Source organism: Sapajus apella, unplaced genomic scaffold, assembly GCF_009761245.1.
Source record: "Sapajus apella isolate SASKATOON/1434 unplaced genomic scaffold, GSC_monkey_1.0 scaffold36, whole genome shotgun sequence".
NCBI lineage: Eukaryota > Metazoa > Chordata > Mammalia > Primates > Cebidae > Sapajus > Sapajus apella.
In genome coordinates this window covers 26,140,279-26,161,948 of record NW_022436976.1, presented here as the reverse complement: position 1 = coordinate 26,161,948, position 21,670 = coordinate 26,140,279, and the positions used below count along the sequence as shown (strand labels likewise).

Genomic DNA, 21,670 nt, shown 5'->3' with positions numbered 1-21,670 from the left:
CATATACTTGGATCTTTTTAGGGTCAGTTAGAAGACTGGGGTAGTAGTCAAGGGGCTCCAGAGAAAAAGAACCAATAGAAGGTCAGTGTGTGTATAATCTGTGCCTGAATATACACATGTGCACACACCAATTTTTTTAAAGGAGATGGCTCGTGATTTGTGGGAGATGACAAGTCTAAACTCTGCAGGGTAGGCCAGCAGGCTAGAGACTCAAAGAAGAGCAGCTAAATTTGGAAGGCCATCTGCTGGGACAATTTGCTCTTTCTTTGTTGGGGGTCAGCCTTTTTCCTAAGGCCTTCAACTGATTGGATGAGACCCACCCACATAATGGAGGGTGGTTTGCTTTATTCAAAGTCTACTGATTAAAATGTTAATCTCATCTAGAAAATACCTTCCCAGCAACATCCAGATGGATTTTACCAAATATCTGGTTACTGTGGGCTAGCTAAGTTGACACATAACATTAACCATCACACCTGGCATACTTCTTTTGGTTAGGACTTTTTATTAATCTGATATAAAAAGAAAGTGAATTGGACAGTTTTGACTCATTAACTCAATTCATTCAATCATTTCAAGTAAATACCTGGTTGGCAGTATAGCATTTAAGTTTAGATACATTGTTTTGGTATTTGCAGCCTTAGCATCTGGGGAAAAGTTGAGCACAATTAACATTAATCTGCTCAAAAGAAAATGGTTATATACAATTATTATGTGTTCATCATGAATAAAAAAATAAAATGATTACAAATTCCAAATAAATGAATTGAAAATGGTGAAGCCATTTTTTTTGGTTATCATAGCCAGAAGTGTTTTCTGTTTTTAGAACATATGAGCAGAAAGATTTCTAAAAAGCTAGGCACTGTGTTCTAGTTTCAGTTTTGGATTCTTTATTTCAAGTTATAACCTTGGAAAAGAAGCTCTTTAATTTTTCCCCTGTTTTAGTTGGCATACCTGTAAAGTAAGAATTTAGATGAGACCTTTAAGACCTCTTCCAGCACTAACATTCTGTGATTTTGAAGTTGTTTTACCCTTAGAACATTTATCACATTCTCCTTTGAGTGTAATTATTTGTGCTTTTTATTTTTCTTCTTTATTAGCTACTTTTCTAAGTGCCAAAATGGTAAATTATTATCATATTAATCTTGTTCAATTCCTTACTCAGATAAAGCATCTAGATATTTGTTTAGAAAATAGTCTATTAGCGTAGTTCACTATATATAGTCAAATGTTGTTCTTCAAATCCTTATTAAATACACTAAAATTTAGCATAGCAGTTCTTTGTCTTGGCCATACCAGTATCAATATAGGACTTTGCTTTTCATTAAAACTAAACTTGTCTTTGTAGACTTCTCATTTAAACTTATTCTGCTTAATTCTACTCAATCGAACAGATTTATTTTGGGCTTTGCCATGTACTGTTAATAGTATGACTCAGGGCAAATTACTTAGACTCTCTCGTCCTCAATTCCCTGAATAGTAAGACTGGATATAATAATGGAGTCTTTGCCAAGTTACCATGATATTTAAATGAAATAACTTGGAAAAACATCAAGCACAGTGCTTGATACAGAGTAGACACTCATTATAATATTGGTTTTTCACCTATTCAGAGTTGAGACTTTTACGTTTTCTGGTAGCAGGGTGCCTACTATTAAATATTTAGTAAATATTTGTTAAATTGAAGGTGTGAATGACTTAAATAACTTAATATGATAAATTATTACTATATAAGTAATATTAAGTATTGTTATTAAGGATAGGCTTTAAGACATAAAGTAACTTTCTCTGTTGGCTCTATTTATGTTTTTTATGTAATAAAAACATTTTCATCTTTAGTATTTTACTTGTTGTTCTTTCAGTGATGTAGCTTGGTTCAATGAATCTTGGTTAAGCCGAATTAAAGAGGATGTTGGGGACAACTGGAGAATGAAGGTATGCAGAATGAATGGGAGAAGTACTTGATTCAAACAGTGGTTCTAAAATTAGCACTAAGCTCATGCAAATCTTTTTTTTCAAATTAACATATAGGACTGTTTATTGTGTACAGTTTGAATTTTAAAACATGTATTCTTTCATGTAACTACCATCATAATGAAATAGAAAATATTCCCACTAACCAAAAATATTCACTTCAGGCCCATTTTCAGTTAATCCCTACCATCATTCTGGCCCTACGTAGCCATAGATCTGTCTAATGTCACTATGGAGAGTTCATTTCTGGAATTATGTGTAAATTGAATCATATAATGTGTACTCTTTTGTCTAACTTCATTCACTCAGTTTAATTTTTGAGTCTCATCCATGTTGCCTGCATTAGTAGTTCTTTTTTTGCTAAGTAGTATTTCATTAGACTGGTATATTATGGTTTGTTTAGCCATTCACTTGTTGATGGATGTTTGAATTTTTATTATTTTTGACTATTGTGAATACAGTAGCTATAAACATTCATACATGAATTTTTGCATAGTTGCATATTTAATTCTCTTGGGTGAATTTCTGGGTGGAATTGCTAACTTGTGTAAGTATGTGCTTAACCTTATAAGAAACTGCCAAACTGATTTTCTGTTTTTCAGTTAGTTTTGTTATGTCTTCTAGGACATTTGTTTCATATAGGTTGTATGATTTGATGATATACAGTTCTTAACTGAATTACTGTGCTAATAATATGCTAATAACTGATCTTTAATGATGTTTCCTTTTCTTTTCCTGCTATTGGTAATTTGTGTCTTTTGAATTTATTTTCTTTGATAAGTCTGGCTAGATGTTTTTCAATTTTACTTATTTATTTTTTAAAGAATTAGTTTACATTTTCTACTCCATTGATTTTTCTCTCTGATTTTGTTATTTCCTTTCATTTATTCTGTTCTTTTTCTTGCTTCTTAAGGTGGAAGCTTAAATAATTAACTTTAGACCTTCTTCCCCCCTAATATTAAGCACCATCTTAGCCTCATCCCATATATTTTGATATACTGTGATTTTATTTTCATTCAGTTCAAAATATTTGGTAATTTCCCTTGTGTTTTCTCCTTGGATCTATGAGTAAATTATAAGTCGGTAATTTAAATTCAAAATATTTGAGGCTTTTCCAATTGCCTTTCTTTTATTTATTGGGAACATACTCTTCATTGAGAAATTATTTTACATTTACTGAGTCTCATTTTATAACTGAACATATGGTCTGTCTTGGTGAATGTTCCATGTGTACATGAAAACAGCATGCATTCTACAGTTGTTATATAAATATAGATTTTGTCAAATTTGTTGATAGTGGTATTTTTTTACATCTTTAATGATATTCTGTCTTATTATACTATGATTATACTATGTGTATAGTATTGTACAAACTCTGTAGAGAGTCCTTAAATCTCTAATGACAATTTCGACATTGTTGATTTCTCCTTTGCATTTCTTTTTTTTTTTTTTCGCTTTTTACTTCGTGTATTTTGAATTTCTGTTATTAAGTTTATTACACACCATATTTCTTGAATGAATTCACTTATTATGAAATGCTTTTCTTTATCCCTGGTAATATTCCTTGATTTGAAATAAAATTTGTATGATATTAATATAGCCACTACAGATTTTTATGATTATATTTTTCATTAGTATTTATTTTTTCATTCTTTTAATCTGCCTATGTCTTTACATTGAAAGTGTTTCATGTAGGCACCCAGTAGTTGGGTCTTACATTTTTATCCAGTTTGACACTCTATTTGATTCTTTATTTTGAAAAAACCTATTTCTTATGTCCATGTTTTTGTTCAAATCCGTGAACGCCTTTAAACTAGAAGTTTTAACATTGTCTCCCAATTCTCTTATCTTTCATTTCTGAACCTATATGTATTGACTGAGTTTTCTTCTAATTTTGGTCCCCATTTTCCTGCTTCTTCATATGTGTAGTAATTTTTTAATTGGATGCTAGACATTATGAAATTTATTATTGAGTATTGATTTTTAAGTATATTCTTTTGAGGAGTGCTATATTTTGTTCTTGCAAGTAGTTTAAGTACTTGGAATCAGTTTGATCCTTTAAAGCCTGTTTTTGGCTGTGGTAGGGGACATATCTGAAATACTCTTTCCTTTAGGACTAAGTTAGACCCATTACTAAGCTGTGACCTTTATGGAGTCTTTAGTGAATGCTTTGTGCATGTACTGTACCATAGCGTTTTCATTCTGGCTAGTAAGAATTTCAAAAATTTTTTGGCTTGTATAGTCTTTGGGAATGGTTCGGCTTATAGTTCCCTGGATTGTTATTTCTTTGGAAAGAAAATTGAGTTTGACCCATTCACATACAAGCTGGTATTTAGCCAAAGAGTCAAAGGAGCCATTTTACACAAATCTCCAGAGCTCACTCTTTCCATAGCTCCCATCTTTGCATTTGTCTGCCCTGCAAATTCGAACTGCCCAGGCCTTCCTGAACTTCTGATGTCTATCTCTTCAGTCATTGAAAATATCAGGCTTGGTTTGGTTTTCACCTCCCTCTGCCATAGTCTGAAAATTGCCTTAAGACAGAAAGCTTATACTAACTTGTATAGGGCTCATTTTCTGTTTGTTTTCCTTCCTTCAGAAAGCAGAGTTCTGTACTACTTGTCTAAAGCTTGAAAACAATTGTTTAATGTATTTTGTCTTGTTTTCTAGTTATTAGTGACAGGAGAGAAAATCAAAACCCAGTTAATTTGCTCATGACTGAAGGTGGACATGCCCATATATACATTTTTAAAGTGGGCCCTTGAGTTCATTGTGGCCCACTTTAAATATAATCACCCTACTTAACTAACTACTGATTAAAGCTCTGATGGTTAAAAAGTATCATGTGTTTGTATTTCTAGACCTCTATTATAATGTTTTTGTTGTCCTTTTTATTTAGGGGAAAGTTTTTATTGTCTTTCATGGTGGTATAACTTTTCTTTCATTATTAATCTAAAATAAGAGTCTCTCTTTTTTTTCACATTAGGCTAGTAATTTAAAGAAGGTCCTTCAAGGAATTATGAGCTATTATGAGGTATGAAAAACATCTGACTTTGTTTAAATGAAAAATGCTATATGATAATTACTTTGAGATTGAAAAATCACTTGGTTTTTTGTTTATAATATTTTATTGGACTATAAGTCATAATTGGAAAATGTTTTATTGCCATTTTTATAGGACACTTATTTGTGAAAATAAGCAAGGTTAAGCTTAGATATATTGATTTGTGAGATAACATTGCTTAGGTATTGATACTCTCTAAACTGATTATTTTAAGGTAGAATTACCTTTATCTTTAATATGATTTGATTTTGTCCAATACTATGAAGTAGACTTTATAATTAATTAAATTTTCTATTTAAAGCATTATTTTGACATTTCTTCCCAGTGTAAACAATAACAAAGACATAACTGACATTATGCTCATACTCGTAAATTGGAAAAAATGAGAAGTGAAAGTATTATTATAAAGTCATCCTAGATAGTACATTAATCAAGTAGTTTGTTTTTTCTTATTCAGTATCATAACAAGTTCTCTAGTAGGGTTTTTGATATAAGAGAATTTATTGCTTAATGATTGGCAGCTTTTGAATGACTTTTCTATTAAAGAATTTTTGTTTCTATTTTTTTTAAAGTCGTCACACAATTAAATTTGTAATTTCTTCCAAAAATGTTTTAATACTCTCCAAATTTTTCAATTTATTAAATACCTAAAACTGATTTTGAAGCTGTTGTAATGTCAAGAACCTTTTTAATCAGCTAAAAAATAAAAAAGAAAGATAAGACCAGGAAAAAAATTAATTCATTAGATTTGTTGTTCATTTGTAAAAGTGCAGTGGTTTCCATTGCATTTCTCTGTTAATTGATTATATATCAAAATATTCTGAATATTCTTTGGCTTAACATAAGCTTATTATTTAATGGACAGGCATAAGTTTTATCATAGTAGACTAGGCCAAGTGCTTTTTAAATTAAATTCTTCTCTCTAACAGTGGAATCAAAGGATATGTGGTGTGAAACCAAAAGGAAATATAGTGCTTTTGGTTGGTTACTCAGAAATTTTGGGATGTTGCCTGAACATTGCTAACTGGTTTTAATCAATAATTATTGATTGTCATTTGTTATTTTATCTGAGTTGTTTCATGAATCTATGTTTTAACTGTAATAATATTAAATTTAGCAAATTCTTTGTAGCCAACATAAATGAGTGATCTAATTTATTTTAATATTGTAGTTTTTGGGGCAGCAGATTTCAGAAGCACTTATACCTGATTTAAACCAAATAACCGAATGTTCAGATCCAGTGGAGCTTGGGAGGTTGCTCCAGCTTATTTTAGGTTGTGCGATCAACTGTGAAAAGAAGCAAGGTAAGTGAATTTCAATCATTTGAAGATTTCTACTTTCTAGAAACAATCTACATTGCTATACAAGCTAGCATTAAAATGTAGTAATAAAGCTTGGCAGAAAGCACCCTGAGAGGTAAACCAGAAGATCTGAATTCTAGCCCAACTCTGTTATTGAAAAGTGGCATACCTTGAGTGTCCTATTTGTACCTGGATTTTGATATTCATATTCAGTGGCTAAATTAAACATATTTTAGTTTAAGTAGTTTAACATATCCAGTACAGTAAGATTTAGTGGCTAGTCAGTAAAAATTGTACTTATTCATCTGATGCATTATGTCTATTTTACATGTAAGAACCTTATGTGGATTCAGTTTTCATAAATAAATATTCAGTTACTAATTTAGAATTCAGGTTTCTTAAGCTAATCGTCTTCTCTTTTTAGAAACATATCTGTCCAATATATGCTCCAGATAAGTAGTCTAATGATATAAATGGAATTGGTGCATTGCATTGGTATATCTAAACACAGTGATCCATACTTTGCTGAGTACAAAAGGATCATATGTGATTGCATGTAATGATAAATGATGAAATGAACAGGCCCAGACCTCCTTCCATTGAGGGCTTGAATCTGTCTGGGTGGTTAGACTTTTGATGCTGATTTTTCTTTTTATGTGATTCATCCAAAATTGTTCTTAGTACACCACCTTTATGAAAGAATAATGTTGAGTGCTTAAGTTTGCAAAATGCAAAATACTTCCAGCCAAGGCCTTGGAAACATTCAACATTGTCTAACTAATGAAGAAAGGATATAAGTTGGGATAAATTTGATAACAAACTCTGAAAGGAGAAAAATAAAATACATGAAATTAATTGTAGTTTATCAATTATGAAAGGACAGCGACTGGGTGTCAGAGAATTTTTATTAGCCATCTCTACTGTTTACTAGAAGCTTTTTTTCTAGGACAAGCCAGTATTTCTCTATAGGCTTTTATTTCTCACTTATACATAATATTAAAGATCTGTATAATGGGTTTTTCATAAAAGCAGGGACATTTGCTCTTAGAAGGTTAGCACTTATCTAAATATTTAATCATAAATTGACAAATAGCAATTTATTTATAAATCTAGTAATTTTTTGTTGTAATTGTGATTCTTTTTATTTTTTCATTGATTAATGCTTTGTTAATATTTTAATTACTGGTTATTTGTAACTTACTTTTGCTTAATTAATCTTACCAGGTTTGAAGGTTTTATTATCTTTTTCAAAGAGCAAACTTTCAGCTTTGATTCTATTTTGTTTTGCTGTTTAATTTTGTTGTCCTCTCTTATCTCATTCGTTTTTCTTGTGAATTAATCAACTGTTCCTATTCTAAGCTGTAATAGACATGTTAAGTGCTGATTTTGCCTCAAAATGATTATTTTGTTGTATCTTACAAATTTTAATATTATATGTAATATTTCCATAATTTACTTCTAAGCATTATTGAACAATTTTGTCCCATTTTTAAAAGGAATTCTATTCCTATATACGTAACTTTATAAAAGCTTTCACACGTTTGTACTTTTGCCATGTGAATTGATTTTCAAAATGATTTCAAGATACTGCAACAATCTCAATCCTAAAAGAATACACTCATTTGGTTAACATTACTCAGCTTATCTTGGTGAGGAAGGAAGACATACTTGTGGACAAATAATGTATTTACATAAAGGATTATCTGTGGGTAAATGAATTTTTATATTCTCTTAATTTGATGGCCAAGGTACCATGTGTAAAGAATAGATTTTTTTTCAGATTTGATTTTTTTTTAAATCACAGAACATATTCAAAATATAATGACACTGGAAGAGTCCGTTCAACATGTGGTCATGACTGCTATTCAAGAGGTAAATTATATCATGTTCCTATGAATATAAAAATCCTAAACTAAATTATGTAAAACTTTCCATACTTTATGGTTTTCTTTTAATGAACTTGCTCTTTATTGTGGGCCTACTGGCCCTTAGCTAGTGGGTCTTCCTTTTTTCCCGAAAAAGAATATTTTAAAAGATCTTTATGCAATTTAAAAAAAAAGGCCTTTAAGCTCAATTTTAGTGCCTCTTCATTTTAAAAGCTGGTTAATAAATTAGTATTGTGAAGTTCCTTTAAATCAGTGGTCCCCAACCTTTTCGGCACCAGGGACCAGTTTTGTGGAAGACGATTTTTTCACAGACCGGGGGTAGTGGGGAGAAATGGTTTTAGGATAAAACTGTTCCACCTTAGATAATCAGACATTAGATTCTCATAAGAAGTGTTCACAGTAGTGTTTGTGCTCCTATGAGAATCTAATGCTGCCGCTGATTTGACAGGAGGTGGAGTCCAGGTGATAATGCTCTCTTGCCTGCTGCTCACCTCCTTCAGCGCAGCCCCCTTTTTAGCAGGCCACAAACTGGTACCGGTCTGTGGCCCAGAGGATTGGCACCCTTCCTTTAAATAAATTCAACTAAGCAGGAAATGCAGGATAAACAGTCTCTGACCAGACAGGAATTTTTCATTTTTCTTTTCTTTCAGCCAGTTATAACAATCTTTCTTGAAATTTTCATTTTCACCATATGCATTTTCAAAATGTTAGATCTGTGAGCAAATATAGTGGTACTTAGGCTTCAGAGCCAGGTTAAGTTGGATTAAAGCTAGTCTGATTATCTAAGTGGAGCCAGGAAAGATTAAGAATTAAATGTGGTGCCGTGTTGATTCTTAATATCAGCCTAAGGCTGAGGTGAAGTGCAGAGGTAACCTTAGGAAAAGCAGCTTTTGGAAGGGACATGACTTGGAGGGCAACATCATACAGGATGTTGATAGTCTGTATTCCCTGAGTTTACCTTGTTGGTTTGGATTCAGAGCATCCCTATACATAAATAAATCTGCCTTTCATCTCAAAGAGTTATTTCACAGCATCTTTTTTTTCATATAATTGTAATTCCTGCTTTTAAAATGACTTCTCAAAAAGGCTGCATTTAAAAAGTAGTAAGTTATAATGTGTATGAATCACTTAAAAATTATTTAATATGTTCACTCTTCATCAGTAATATGTCTTTTAGAACTTGTATTGAAATTTTTGAGTACACAAGTATTTTGAATATATGTATTTAAAGCACAGTTCACTTATAGGGTCCTCACTAATACGCTTCAATTTGTGTTATTAAATTAAACCTCTAGTAAAGTTTTTATTTGAATAGTGTTCTAAGGACCCTCAAACAAGGAAAAGCCAAATATAAACCATTTTACTGTCCTTTCAAGAAAACGTATTTGACTTCATAAATATCACATTATTATACTTAATTTTACTATTTTAATTTCCTAGTTGATGAGTAAAGAAGTATTGAGCTCTCCTGCAAATGATGCTGTTGGAGAATTGGAGCAACAGGTGAGTATTTTAGTATGGAAGAAAAATGTTGAAAGCAATGTTATTTTTTTTTTGCCAATTACTCTCATAAAGCTTACAAAGAGAGCATATACAAGGATATTTTCTTCCATGAAATTAAGTTTATTCTTCTGTAACATCCCAGTTGAATGGAAGTGGTATTGGTCTCCAGAAATTTTTGTGATCATGTTGAAAGAGTTGAGTGACATTGAACATTCCTTCTGACACGCGTAATGTGTATTTGGCCCATGCTGTATGGCTATACAGCGAAATAGAGGACAATTAAAAAGAAACTCTGCTAAGTTTTAATGTACCTAAGAATGTAATTTTTTTCCCTGTTGCTATTCTCTCACTTGATATTGAAGAAACAGCACAAAGGCCCTATACTCAAGACTCCTTTCCCTGGTTCTTTTTTAGGACTGTATTACAGGGGGAAAGGACACTCTTCTCCCATTTATAACCCTATCTGGGTTATAGGGTAAATGATAAGAGGAGAGGCAAATGCATTAAGTATTTTTTCTGTTATATTTTTAGACATTTCTGTTTTTATGAGTGTAACCAGTCATCTCAAGAAGTAGTTCAAGAGGGCATGTTTAAAGAAATAATTTATTTAAATGCAAATGTGCTGTGTTTTTTTCTAAACTTTTTTTCTGTAATAAAACTAAACAATGCCTCCTCTAATACTTGTAAAAATATTTTACAGGGATTAACATAAAATTGCCTCTGTGGGACCATAGCCTTCAATGTAAATGAGGCCATGTAAATATAATTCACACAAAGAGAACAAATTAAGACTCATTTGTTAATAGGTAAATTTAAAAAATTATTTCCCCTATCAGTGTATATGTGTGTTAAGAGAAGAGTATATTTTTCTATTTGTGTCCAAATGCAATTTACTAAGATTTGGGACACTTTATATTTTAGCTTAAAAGAGCCTTGGAAGAACTTCGGGAAGCACTAGCAGAAAAGGAAGAGCTGAGGCAAAGATGTGAAGAATTGGATATGCAGGTATGGGAAAAACCCTGAGCTGAGGAAAACTTAAAGTTTGCATAGGTTTTTTATTGTAATTCTTTAGCTGGTGGTATGTTTTGTAAATTAGGTTTCACTTCATGGAGGGAATATTAAAAGGATTTCTTACAGGCTTAAATATTCAAGCATTAATTTCATAAATATTTTTTCTCTGATAGTTGAAATTTGCTGGCTTAACTTTCTTTGACAAAATTACTAATTGTAGAATTTCAACTATTTAGATAAAGACTCAGTTTTCATTTTTGTAAAATGGGAAAATTAACATTTTTCCTCCATATTGTGTATGTAAATATTAAATAGAGGGAATTTATGGAAGCATTAAGTGGTACCTGACACTCCCCCCCAAAAAAAATTCAAGCATATGTTTATATGTATGTATGTAGTCTCTCATGCCAAGTTTTTGCTAACATGTATGCATATATGAACATGTATGTATATAATCTTGGGTTCATATGCACATGTATTTTAAAATGAACTTGGCATGAGCAACAATAATTAGTGGTTAAGAGGGTAGATTTTCAAACCAGGCTACCTACATTCAGAACCTGGTCATGTTACTAGTTGGTTATATGCTCTCAAGCACATTGCAGTTACTCTGTACTTCAGTTTTCTCTTTTGAGAAATGGAATGATGATAGCATGTACCACCCAGAGTGGTCACTGGGATCATGAGCGCTTAGAGCCTGGCACAGAAGTGTTATGTATATTGTTTGCATATGTTGTTACCATTACATCAAAATCCAAATGTGTATATTATGCAGTAAGTCTAGAAAAAGGTATACAGAAGGTTAAGTGTACCTTCATAATATGCTATATGTAAATGACTTTTTTTGTTGTTTAAATAATGAGCTAAATATGTAGTTGATTCTCTGAAAAGTGTAAGGGCAAGGAGCAAAGGTGTGGTAGCAATAGCCTTGCTAGAGGAAGTAAATATCTAAAATGACAGGGCTGTATAATGCTTCTAACCCTCAAGAGTTTGCAAATAGGGAAAAGGTAAAGACTTGGTTAGGATGACTAGCCACTTAGGGCAGTGGGAGCACTAGAATTTAGATCTTCTAATTTCCTCTGTAAAAACCAGTCGTCTGTACTTGAATGAAGTAAGCATCTCAGGTAGGGGAAATTTATTCTGTTCTCCTTTGCAACTTTCCTAACTACACATTGTAACATACACTTTTAAACACATGCAAAGTACCTGAAATGTGTTATTTTTAAATAGGATAATATTCACCCTGTAAAGTACTTCATAGGAAGAATATAAGATTGAGCTGTTGAGCTATTACCATTCTCTTGTAGGATCTAGGTACAGTTTTCTGAGAAATTCTTATTCAATAAAGAACACAAAATTCTACATTAAAAGATTTATGTGTTAGTAACAAAAAATGAAGGGTATGTGATCTGGTTTTAGGTGAAAAGTGCAGAAATTCTAAAGAGAGAGAGACAGAGGCAGGTGCAGATTGAACTTATTGCCATGAGAGCTTGTTGAAGGAGTTGCCTTGAACCCCCACCCCATGCTCCAAGTCCTGCTTCTAGGGTGGGAACAAGGGATGTCCCTGTCTTGCATCCCCCTTGCTCATGTCTGTACCAGAGATGGCTCTGGAGCCATGCGGAAGCATATGGATAGGAACACGATTGGTTATTCACCAGATGTTAAAAACTAAAATTTGCCCTTGGTCCTGTTTCTTTTTAGAGGAGTCCTACCCTGTTTTGATGACTGAGGGTGTTGTTTCTCCTCTGTCAATCATTTTATAATAGCCCCTACACTCAAGCTAGAATGAGATATTCCTTTCTTTGTGCCCTACCTTTACCCTATAATGTGCTTCTATCAAAGCACTTTCAACATATTTTACATAATTGTTTATGTTTCTACCCTAAGGGTCTTAAGGGCAGAAACTCTTATTCTTTTTTGTATCTGAATCACTTAGAATTATTATGCATGACAGGTAATAGTAGTCACTAAACAGCTTACATAATAGGCATGGGTGCATGCATTGAATTTGGGAACAGAAAGTTATTTCTTTGTATTGTCTGCCCAGGGACAGTTTCCCAGACTTCCTATTTTTCATTTAGAAGACAGTGTTTGTAACTTGCCTGAGTACTGTGTTCAGGGCAGTCACTTGATGTTAATTTCCTATTAGTTCTTTGTGTCAACATGTAGTCATATTTACATAACTGGGTTGAATTACATGTTTTGAAAATATGGATAGCAAACTTGTCCAGTAATATATTGGAAATCAGAATAGGTTTTTCAAACTAATTCTTAATCATATGTAAAACTTCTGTTCTTACGAAAAGACACAGCCTTAGCTATACATTTTTAAAGGTGTTTTTAAATGGAAAAGAAGTAGAACCAGGAGAGAAAATCATGCGTGTTTTAAAAGTATGAATACAAAAAAATTTCTCCAGGTACTGATGTTGATGTGGTTCTATACTAAGATGTTTTTATCCATTTTAAATCATAAGCAGTTTCAATGTGCAAATGAAAACAGCTTTTTGTTATTGATTCATTAACCAAATGTGCTTATTTCTTGAATATGTGTTGTGTGACTAATAATTTTATAATCTGAACCTATCATGATAACTTTGAACATATTTGTGTATATTTTGGCTAAGTAGGTAACAGCATTCTAAAAATTAGTTTATACCTAAAAGGGGGGACAAATTAATTTTTTGAAGTTTCATTTGTGCATCAAATTTTAGAGACTTATATATTTTCTTCCCCAAACAAAGGCAGGCATGGCATTTTAAAGATATATTTACTCTATTTTCTCCATATGTGTATTGATTTGATTTCTTTTGTTTGACTTTAATCTCCTAGACTCTGAATTCTATATTCAGAAGGATCTTTAGAACTCATCTAGTATGACAGACCAAGCTAATTAACGGCTTAGTCAGATTTAGAATTCAGAACTCCAGACTTTATTAAGAGTTTTTGTTTGTTTTTTCTGCTGGTGCTTATGTATGTGTATTTGTTTCTTAGGTGACTTCACTGCAAGATGAAAAGAATTCACTAGTTTCTGAAAATGAGATGATGAATGAAAAACTTGACCAGTTGGATGGCTCTTTTGATGATCCAAGCACAGTGGTTGCAAAAAAGTATTTTCATGCACAGTTACAACTAGAACAATTACAGGAAGAAAACTTCAGGTAGCATTTTTAATAGAAATCATTTTATGGAGTTCTATTATACTAGTAGCAAAAAATTACAATATCAACAACTAATTATTAAGCATTGTTAAGCATTTTTAGGATACTGATTAAGCTCTAAGCTCCTGAAAATACCAAATGGTATAAGTGGTTCCTGCTCTCACAGGGCTTATGATCCAGTTAGGAAGTGGGAGATATACATAAAAACAAAACAATTTAAATGTGCATTAAGGACCAAATCAAGGGCATAGGAAAGCCAATAAGAGTTACAGGGAGTGATTGCTGAAACCTGGGAAGAATGGGGAGTTTCTCACATAAGATAGGTAACCCTATAATAAATGGAAAAAATATAAATCATAAGCTAAGTAGATGCTTTTCATTTTAACTTGTATATTTCTTTAATAAAGTCATGAATACTTAACCTTTAACAAAAATTGATTATCTTTTGTGTGCTTACCACTGAGCCTTAAACTAGAAGACCTTGAGGACAGGCACTCTAATTGTACTATGCATATATTTTTTATCTTATTTTTGATATAACTTCAAACTCACAAAGTTACTGCTGGGGACATGGTGGGGGATGGAGACAGCAAACCACCATGCCATGTATGTACCTATGCAACAATCCTGCAGGATGCAGGATGTGCACATGTACCCCAGAGCCCAAAGTACAATAAAAAAAAAAGAAGTGAAGGAGAGATTATTTTTCTACAACAAATTCCAAAAGCAAAAGTTTTTGGCCCACGTTTTCTTGTTACTTTAAGGGAAAAAGAATTTATCAACATAATGATGGCCAAGGTAGTTCCATACATATATAATATATATAACATATTAACATATAATATATTGATATATCAATATATTAATATATAAATTACTAATATATGTTAATGTATTATATTGATATATTACTATATTATTTTGATATATTAATATATAATATATGCATGTGTGTATGTATGTGTGTGTGTGTGTGTGTGTGTATAAAATATGTATTTGCCTTAAATGGAAATAAAAACAAAATTTAACAACAACAACAAAAAGTTACAGGAATACTACAAGAAACTTGTTTATTCCTTTTACTCAGATTCAACAATTATTTTACAGTCTCTCCATTTGCTTTAGCAGTCTCTGTATATAGTCATAATTTGCATACTTTTTTCTCAGCTATTTGAGAGTAAGTTGGACACATGTCTCTTTACCCCAGTATATTTCAGTGCATATTTCCTAAGAATGAGGACATTCTCTTTTAAACCACATTATTTTCACATTATTGTGAAAAATGATATAACCATTAAAATTGGAAGCTTTTTCTGGACTCTCATTTCATTTCTGTTAGTAAATTTCTTCATGCCTATATGACACTATCTTATTGTAGTTTTAGAGTATAACTTTTGAGATCTAGTAGTGTAAGTATTCCAATTTTGTTCTTTCTTTTCAAAATTTGTTTTGGCTATTCTAAGTGTTTAGCATTTTACTATAAAATTGAGAATCAGCTAGTCAGTTTCTATTAACAACCTTTACACGCAAGTATTTTATGTTTTTGATGCTATTGTAAATGCAATTTCAGAATTATGAAAATTTGCTGCTAATATGTAGATAGATGTACAATTATGTATTGAAACTTCAATCTTATATCTTGAAACATATCTTAAATATATTGAAACATATATCTTGCAGTTTCTTGATTCACTTATTTAGCTAGTAGTGTGTTTACATTAAAAAAAAAAATCTTTAGTTCATTCCTGCTGCTTCAACAAAATACTTTAGACAGAGTAATTTATAAACAATAGAAATCTACCACTCACTGTTCTGAAGACTGGGAACTCCAAAATCAAGGCACTGGTAAATTCAATGTCTGTCTGAGGGATTGCTCTCTACTTCCAAGATCGCTTCCTCTTGCTGCATCTTTAGGTCCCTTTAATGGCTTTTATAAGAGCACTAGCCACATTCATGAGTTCAGAGCCCTCATAATTTAGTCACTTCCCAAAAGGCCTTACTTCTTAATACCACCAGAATGGGAATTAGGTTTCAACATGAGTTTTAGAGGAACAGAGGCTATGGATTCTACAGTCATCCATCTGTTAATAGAGCTGTACATCTTCCTTTCATTATTTCTGTCTTGTGTTTATTTTCCTTGCTTTGTTGCAAGAACAGCCATCATTGCTTTGTTCCTGGTCTTAGGGGGATCATGTGCAATTAGGAGCCATCAAGTGTAATGCTAGCAGTAGAGTCTTTCTTTGTGCTTTTTGTCAGATTGAGGAAATTCTGTTTCCAGCTTGCTAAAAGTTGTTTGTTGTTGTTGTTGTTGTTGTTGTTTTTAATCATGATTGGGTGTTGATTTTTGTCACATGATTTTTCTGCATCTTGAAGAGATGGTGTAGTTTTTCTTTTTCATTCCTTTAATATAGTGATTCATTTTTAAATGTTAAAAACCTACAATCTGGAGATAAACCACTTTGTTCATATTTTATTATCCTATATATATATATATGACTAGATTCAGTTTGTTAATAATTTGAAAGAATTTTTATAACTGTCTTTATAATAGATATTGGTTTGAATTTTGTCTCTTGTAATGTTTTGTTCAGGATTTGTTATCAGAGTTCTGCTAGTCTCATAGAATAGCAGGCATATTCTCTCTTCCTCTATTTTCTGAAGGAGTTTATGTAAAAATGTTATTTCTTTCTTAAATATTTGATACAGTTAATCAGTTTGGGCCTATGGTTTTCTTTGCGAGTGGGTTTTTACTGACAAATTATTTCTTTAATGGTCATAGGGCTTTTCAGATTTCCTATTTCATCTTGTGTCAGTTTGGTAAGTTGTATTTTTCAGTGTATATGTTTATTTAAGTTATTGAATTTATCGACATGAAGTTGTTCATGATACTCTCTTCCTATCCTTAAAATTCAGTGTATATGTTTATTTAAGTTGTTGAATTTATTGACATGAAGTTGTTCGTAATATTCCCTTCTTATCCTTATACTGACTATGGCAGATGTGATGATATACCCTTTGACATTCCTAATATTGCTTGGGTTTTCTTTCATTTTTCTTGATCACTCTTGCTAGAGGTTCATCAGTTTTCTTAATCTTTTCAAATACCCTTTATTGGCTTTCTATATTATTAGTTTTAGATTTCTTTTTTTATACTTACTTTGGATTTAAGTTTCTCTTCTTCTTCTAGCCTCTTAAAGTTGAAACTTATCATTGATTTTAAGCCTTTCTTTCTTTCTAACATAAACCTTTAAAACTGAGAGACACTGGTTTAGTGTTGTCCCCCATATTTGATTCCTTGTCTTTTTGTTATTGTTTAGTTTGAAACATTTTCTAAATTTCATTGCGATTTTTTTCTTCACTCAGATGTTATTAAGAAATGTGTTAATTATCTATTTAAAGCTTTTCTAGATTTCGTATTGTGACTGAGTTCTAATTTAATTAACCTTTATTACTAGAGAACATGTTCCATGAGATTTCAAACTTTTGACATTTATTGATACGTATTTTATTTATCATCATGTATTTTATCGTGTTGAATGTTCTATATACATTTGAAAAAATGTGAACCCTGTAAATTTAGGCTTAAATGTTCTATAATTGTCAGTTATATCAAGCTGGTTAATAATATCATTCAGATCTCTCCTGTATTTTTACTGATAATTTAGTTTTATCATTTATTGGGAGATGTGTTAAAATTTTCAGCAATGATTATGGATTCGTGGATTTCTAATTTTGGTTTAAACAGTTTTTGCTGCTGGCATTTTAAAAAAAACTTGGTTTTTAGGTGTGTATACATTTATGATATGTCTTTCTACTGAATTAACCCTTTTAAAATTATGAAATATCTCTTTATTTTTGGTAGTACTTTTTGTCTTAAAACTTACTTTATTTGAAATAAATGTAATCACCCAGTTTTCTTTGCTTGCTTCTTGCATGACATTTTACTTTTCATCTTTACTTTTCTCTGTCTTTATAGTACAATGTTTCATAATTAGCATATTCTTGAACTTTGCTTTTTTATTCTCTCTGATAGTCTCTACCTTGTGTTTTATTGATTTATCTTTTATTACGATTATTGATGTGGTTGTATTTAGATCTATTAATTTGCTATTTGTTATTTGTCCCATTTGTTCTTGTATTCTTTTTATCTGTCATGCATTCTTTTGGGTTAATCAAATAATTTTTTAATATTTGATTTTAATTGCTGTATTCTTATTTTAGTTTTTGCTTTTGTTGTTGCTCTAGAGCTTCTAAATTTGTCTTTATCACAATCTATACAGTTCATATTTTACCACCTTACATGCAATGTGTATTTTAAAATGCACAAGATATTTCTCATCTTTTGAAATTAAAATTTGCTAGAACTAGGTATAACTAAATACAGGTATTGATCGACTTACCACCTATGCAACTTATGACCATTCGACTTTATGACCACAATCGCTAGCCACGACTGCTCCACGTCTGGCAGCGCAAATGTTGCCCAGCTGGGCGTACAACAGTGCGGAGCAGCTTCCGGCAGCACCACCATCTCCGCGTGCACCATTTCAACTGTACATATAGCCTACTCAACTTACGAGCAAATCGTGTTACGACCGGTCCGCAGTCCCGACCGTGGTCGTAAGTCGGGCACTGGCTGTACATTGTTTCAGGAATGAAACTAAAAATTGCGAACGTTAAGTTTACTTCTCATGTCTGTTTCAAAATTAACAGCTGAAAAGTATCTTATTCCTTCAGTTTGTCCTTTCTTGAATATAGAATTTAAACAATTTTAATATTTTCTTCTAAGCTCAAGTTTTGGTAGGAAAACAAATCATGGAGGTTATAAATACTTACTTTTTTTTTTTGTTCAAGGCTTGAAGCTGCAAAAGATGATTACCGTGTTCACTGTGAAGAACTTGAAAAGCAGCTAATCGAATTCCAGCATAGGAATGATGAATTGACTAGTCTTGCAGAAGAAACAAGAGCCCTGAAAGATGAAATAGATGTTCTTAGGTATGGCATGTCTTAAAAAATATAATTATGCCATTTCTAAATTATTGTTTAGTCAATTTGAGTATTTCATATTTTAACCAGAGATTCGTAGGATTATTCCTGTGTATCAAGTATTGATCAGTTTTTAATCCAGGCTGGTATTTTTAACTTCTTTTATGTTTGTTGTTTGGGCTTGCAGTTCATGGATAATACTCAGTTCTTATGAGGACATACTCAATTCTTATTAGGACATTTTCACATTAGAACCCATAAACCCCAAATGAGACCTTTAATTAAATTTTGTAAATGGAGTAGTTATAGATACATTTCACTTGACCTCCTTGTACCTATCATTATATTTTGTGACATTTTTGTGTAAGGGAATATATTCTCAATCCATATTTTGACATTTGATTAACTATAAATCAAATATAGGCAAGAATCCTAACTTTTTATTAGGGTGGATTGTCATTTGGCAATATAACATTTATGTTTTTTTTCCTATGAAATGTTACCCAGTAAACAGTCTGTTCACATGATTTGTATTTTTTGTTAATTTTTAATTAGTTATTTTTTGTAGTTCCAAACACTCATTTGAAACAAAATTTGTATAACCATTGATTTGGGCCTGCTTGTGATAGTGAAGTGATTTGGTTTATTTGTTTGTTGGTTTATTTATGTATTTAAGTCAGGTAAGCACAACTCCAAAGGGAAGTGCTTTGCCTGACAAGTTTTTAATTTAATCAACTTTCTAAATACAGTATGTCAAATACTTAAGAACAAAACCATGCTGAATGTTATACACAAATCAAGGTTGACCTGTATGCTGCAGAGCAGCTGAGTTTAGTTTTATGTATAAAATCATATTTTTAAATTCATTGTGCTAATGTATGAAACAGTTTGATAGTTTAGTATGTCATATTTGAAGCATTTTATTTTGATGGCTTTATACCAAAAAGGTTGAATTTTAGATGGATTTAGGCCAGAGTCTGTTTCCATAGTTCTCACATTTTCCTCTTCGATTTCCTCTTCTCAGTCACTCTCATTTATTTTTCTTTTTTCTTTTTGGTGATAGTTTGGAAGATTCATTTTACAGGAAGAGTAAAATTATGAGTATATGCTAGTTTTTATACAGTAATGCTTAGTCTTTATTATTATAGGGCTACCTCTGATAAAGCAAATAAACTGGAGTCAACAGTTGAGATATATCGTCAGAAACTACAAGATCTGAATGACCTTCGCAAGCAGGTGAAAACTTTACAGGAAACCAACATGATGTATATGCATAATACAGTCAGCTTAGAAGAAGAATTAAAAAAAGCAAATGCAGCACGTACACAATTAGAAACATACAAAAGGCAGGTAAGAAACATCTTAATTTTTAACTGATAAAATGCAAGAGTTTAACTTTGTTATTCCTTTTAATTTCTTAAGAATGGTACAGAAATTAAGATGCATTGCTTATAATAAGCTACGAACTTATTCTGATGAATTTCTTTCTTTAATTTTAATTCAAGGATTGATAATTGAGTTTGAGTTATCTGGGTCTTTTACCTTTTTACTGCCTTCTGCTATTATTTTTTCTTTTGAGATTTTATTGTTTATTAGTATTTCTGGTAAGCAGGGTTAACGCCTAGTGAATGGAGCTGTAATCTAAAACATTCTGTTTGGTATTTACCAAATAACATTAGGAGGCTGACTTTTAATTTTTTTTTGGCTAAATTATTATTTGAATATTTTTAATTTTAGGTTAATTCTTATCTACATGTTATTTTCTGCAAATATTTAGAACTAGACTGCAATTTTAGTATAGATATTTTATTCCTAATCAGTTTTTCATTTACTCAATTCTGAAAGACTTTTGACATTTATACATTTATATGTTTATAAGGACTTTCTTCCTTTTGTTTCTGACATTAGGTTCAAGATCTTCATGTAAAACTTTCCTCTGAATCCAAAAGGGCAGACACACTAGCATTTGAAATGAAACGGCTTGAAGAAAAACACGAAGCTTTACTTAAGGAAAAAGAGGTAAACATAAATATAATTGATAAGGAGTATGTTTTTGTCTTAGATTTTTACTATCCTTGCTCTTCCTGTGGTGGTGATGATGTCTAACAGCTTTGTCTTCCTACGAATTGAAATTTTTGACACAGAATAGTCTTGCAAAAATGACCTGCTTCTTTGTTCCATTTTTTTGGTTTTCTTCACAATGGTAGATGAAATGTTAGAGGCAAGGCCATAAGTCTCAATGAATATTTTCTAACTGGACTGTCAATTGCTTGAGATAAAGGACCATAGATAGATAATAATTTTGTGACAACTTTATTAAAATTTAATTTACATACCATAATTTCACTTATTTAAAGTATACAGGTCAGTGTTGTTTTTTTTAAGTATATATTTTATTGCACTTTAGGTTCTGGGGTACATGTGCAGAATATGCTGGATTGTTGCATAGGTACATACATGGCAATGTGGTTTGCTGCCTCCATCCCCGTTACCTATATCTGGCATTTCTCCCCATGTTACCCCTCCCCAACTCCCTACCCCCGGCTGTCCCTTCCCTAGTCCCCCCCAACAGACCCCAGTGTGTGATGCTCCCTTCCCTGCGTCCATGTGTTCTCATTGTTAAACACCCGCCTATGAGTAAGAACATGTGGTGTTTGATTTTCTGTTCTTGTGTCAGTTTGCTGAGAATGATGGTTTCCAGATTCATCCATGTCCCTACAAAGGACACAAACTCATTGTTTTTTTATGGTTGCATTGTATTTCATGGGGTATATGTGACACATTTTCCTT

The 21,670-nt window shown here is 31.8% G+C and overlaps 1 protein-coding gene across 2 annotated transcripts in view; it reads left to right on the top strand.

The window, feature by feature from the left end:
- The window catches only part of HOOK1 (hook microtubule tethering protein 1), a 63,564-nt gene that overhangs the window by 11,337 nt on the left and 30,557 nt on the right, over positions 1-21,670 (top strand). For both annotated transcript variants that reach the window (XM_032296841.1, XM_032296842.1), the window contains exons 3-12: positions 1,863-1,935; positions 4,958-5,005; positions 6,207-6,339; positions 8,141-8,208; positions 9,663-9,725; positions 10,647-10,730; positions 13,728-13,894; positions 18,749-18,889; positions 20,029-20,230; positions 20,789-20,899. In XM_032296841.1, coding sequence (XP_032152732.1) covers positions 1,863-1,935; positions 4,958-5,005; positions 6,207-6,339; positions 8,141-8,208; positions 9,663-9,725; positions 10,647-10,730; positions 13,728-13,894; positions 18,749-18,889; positions 20,029-20,230; positions 20,789-20,899 — 1,090 coding nt within the window. The remainder of the gene's footprint in view (positions 1-1,862; positions 1,936-4,957; positions 5,006-6,206; positions 6,340-8,140; positions 8,209-9,662; positions 9,726-10,646; positions 10,731-13,727; positions 13,895-18,748; positions 18,890-20,028; positions 20,231-20,788; positions 20,900-21,670) is intronic.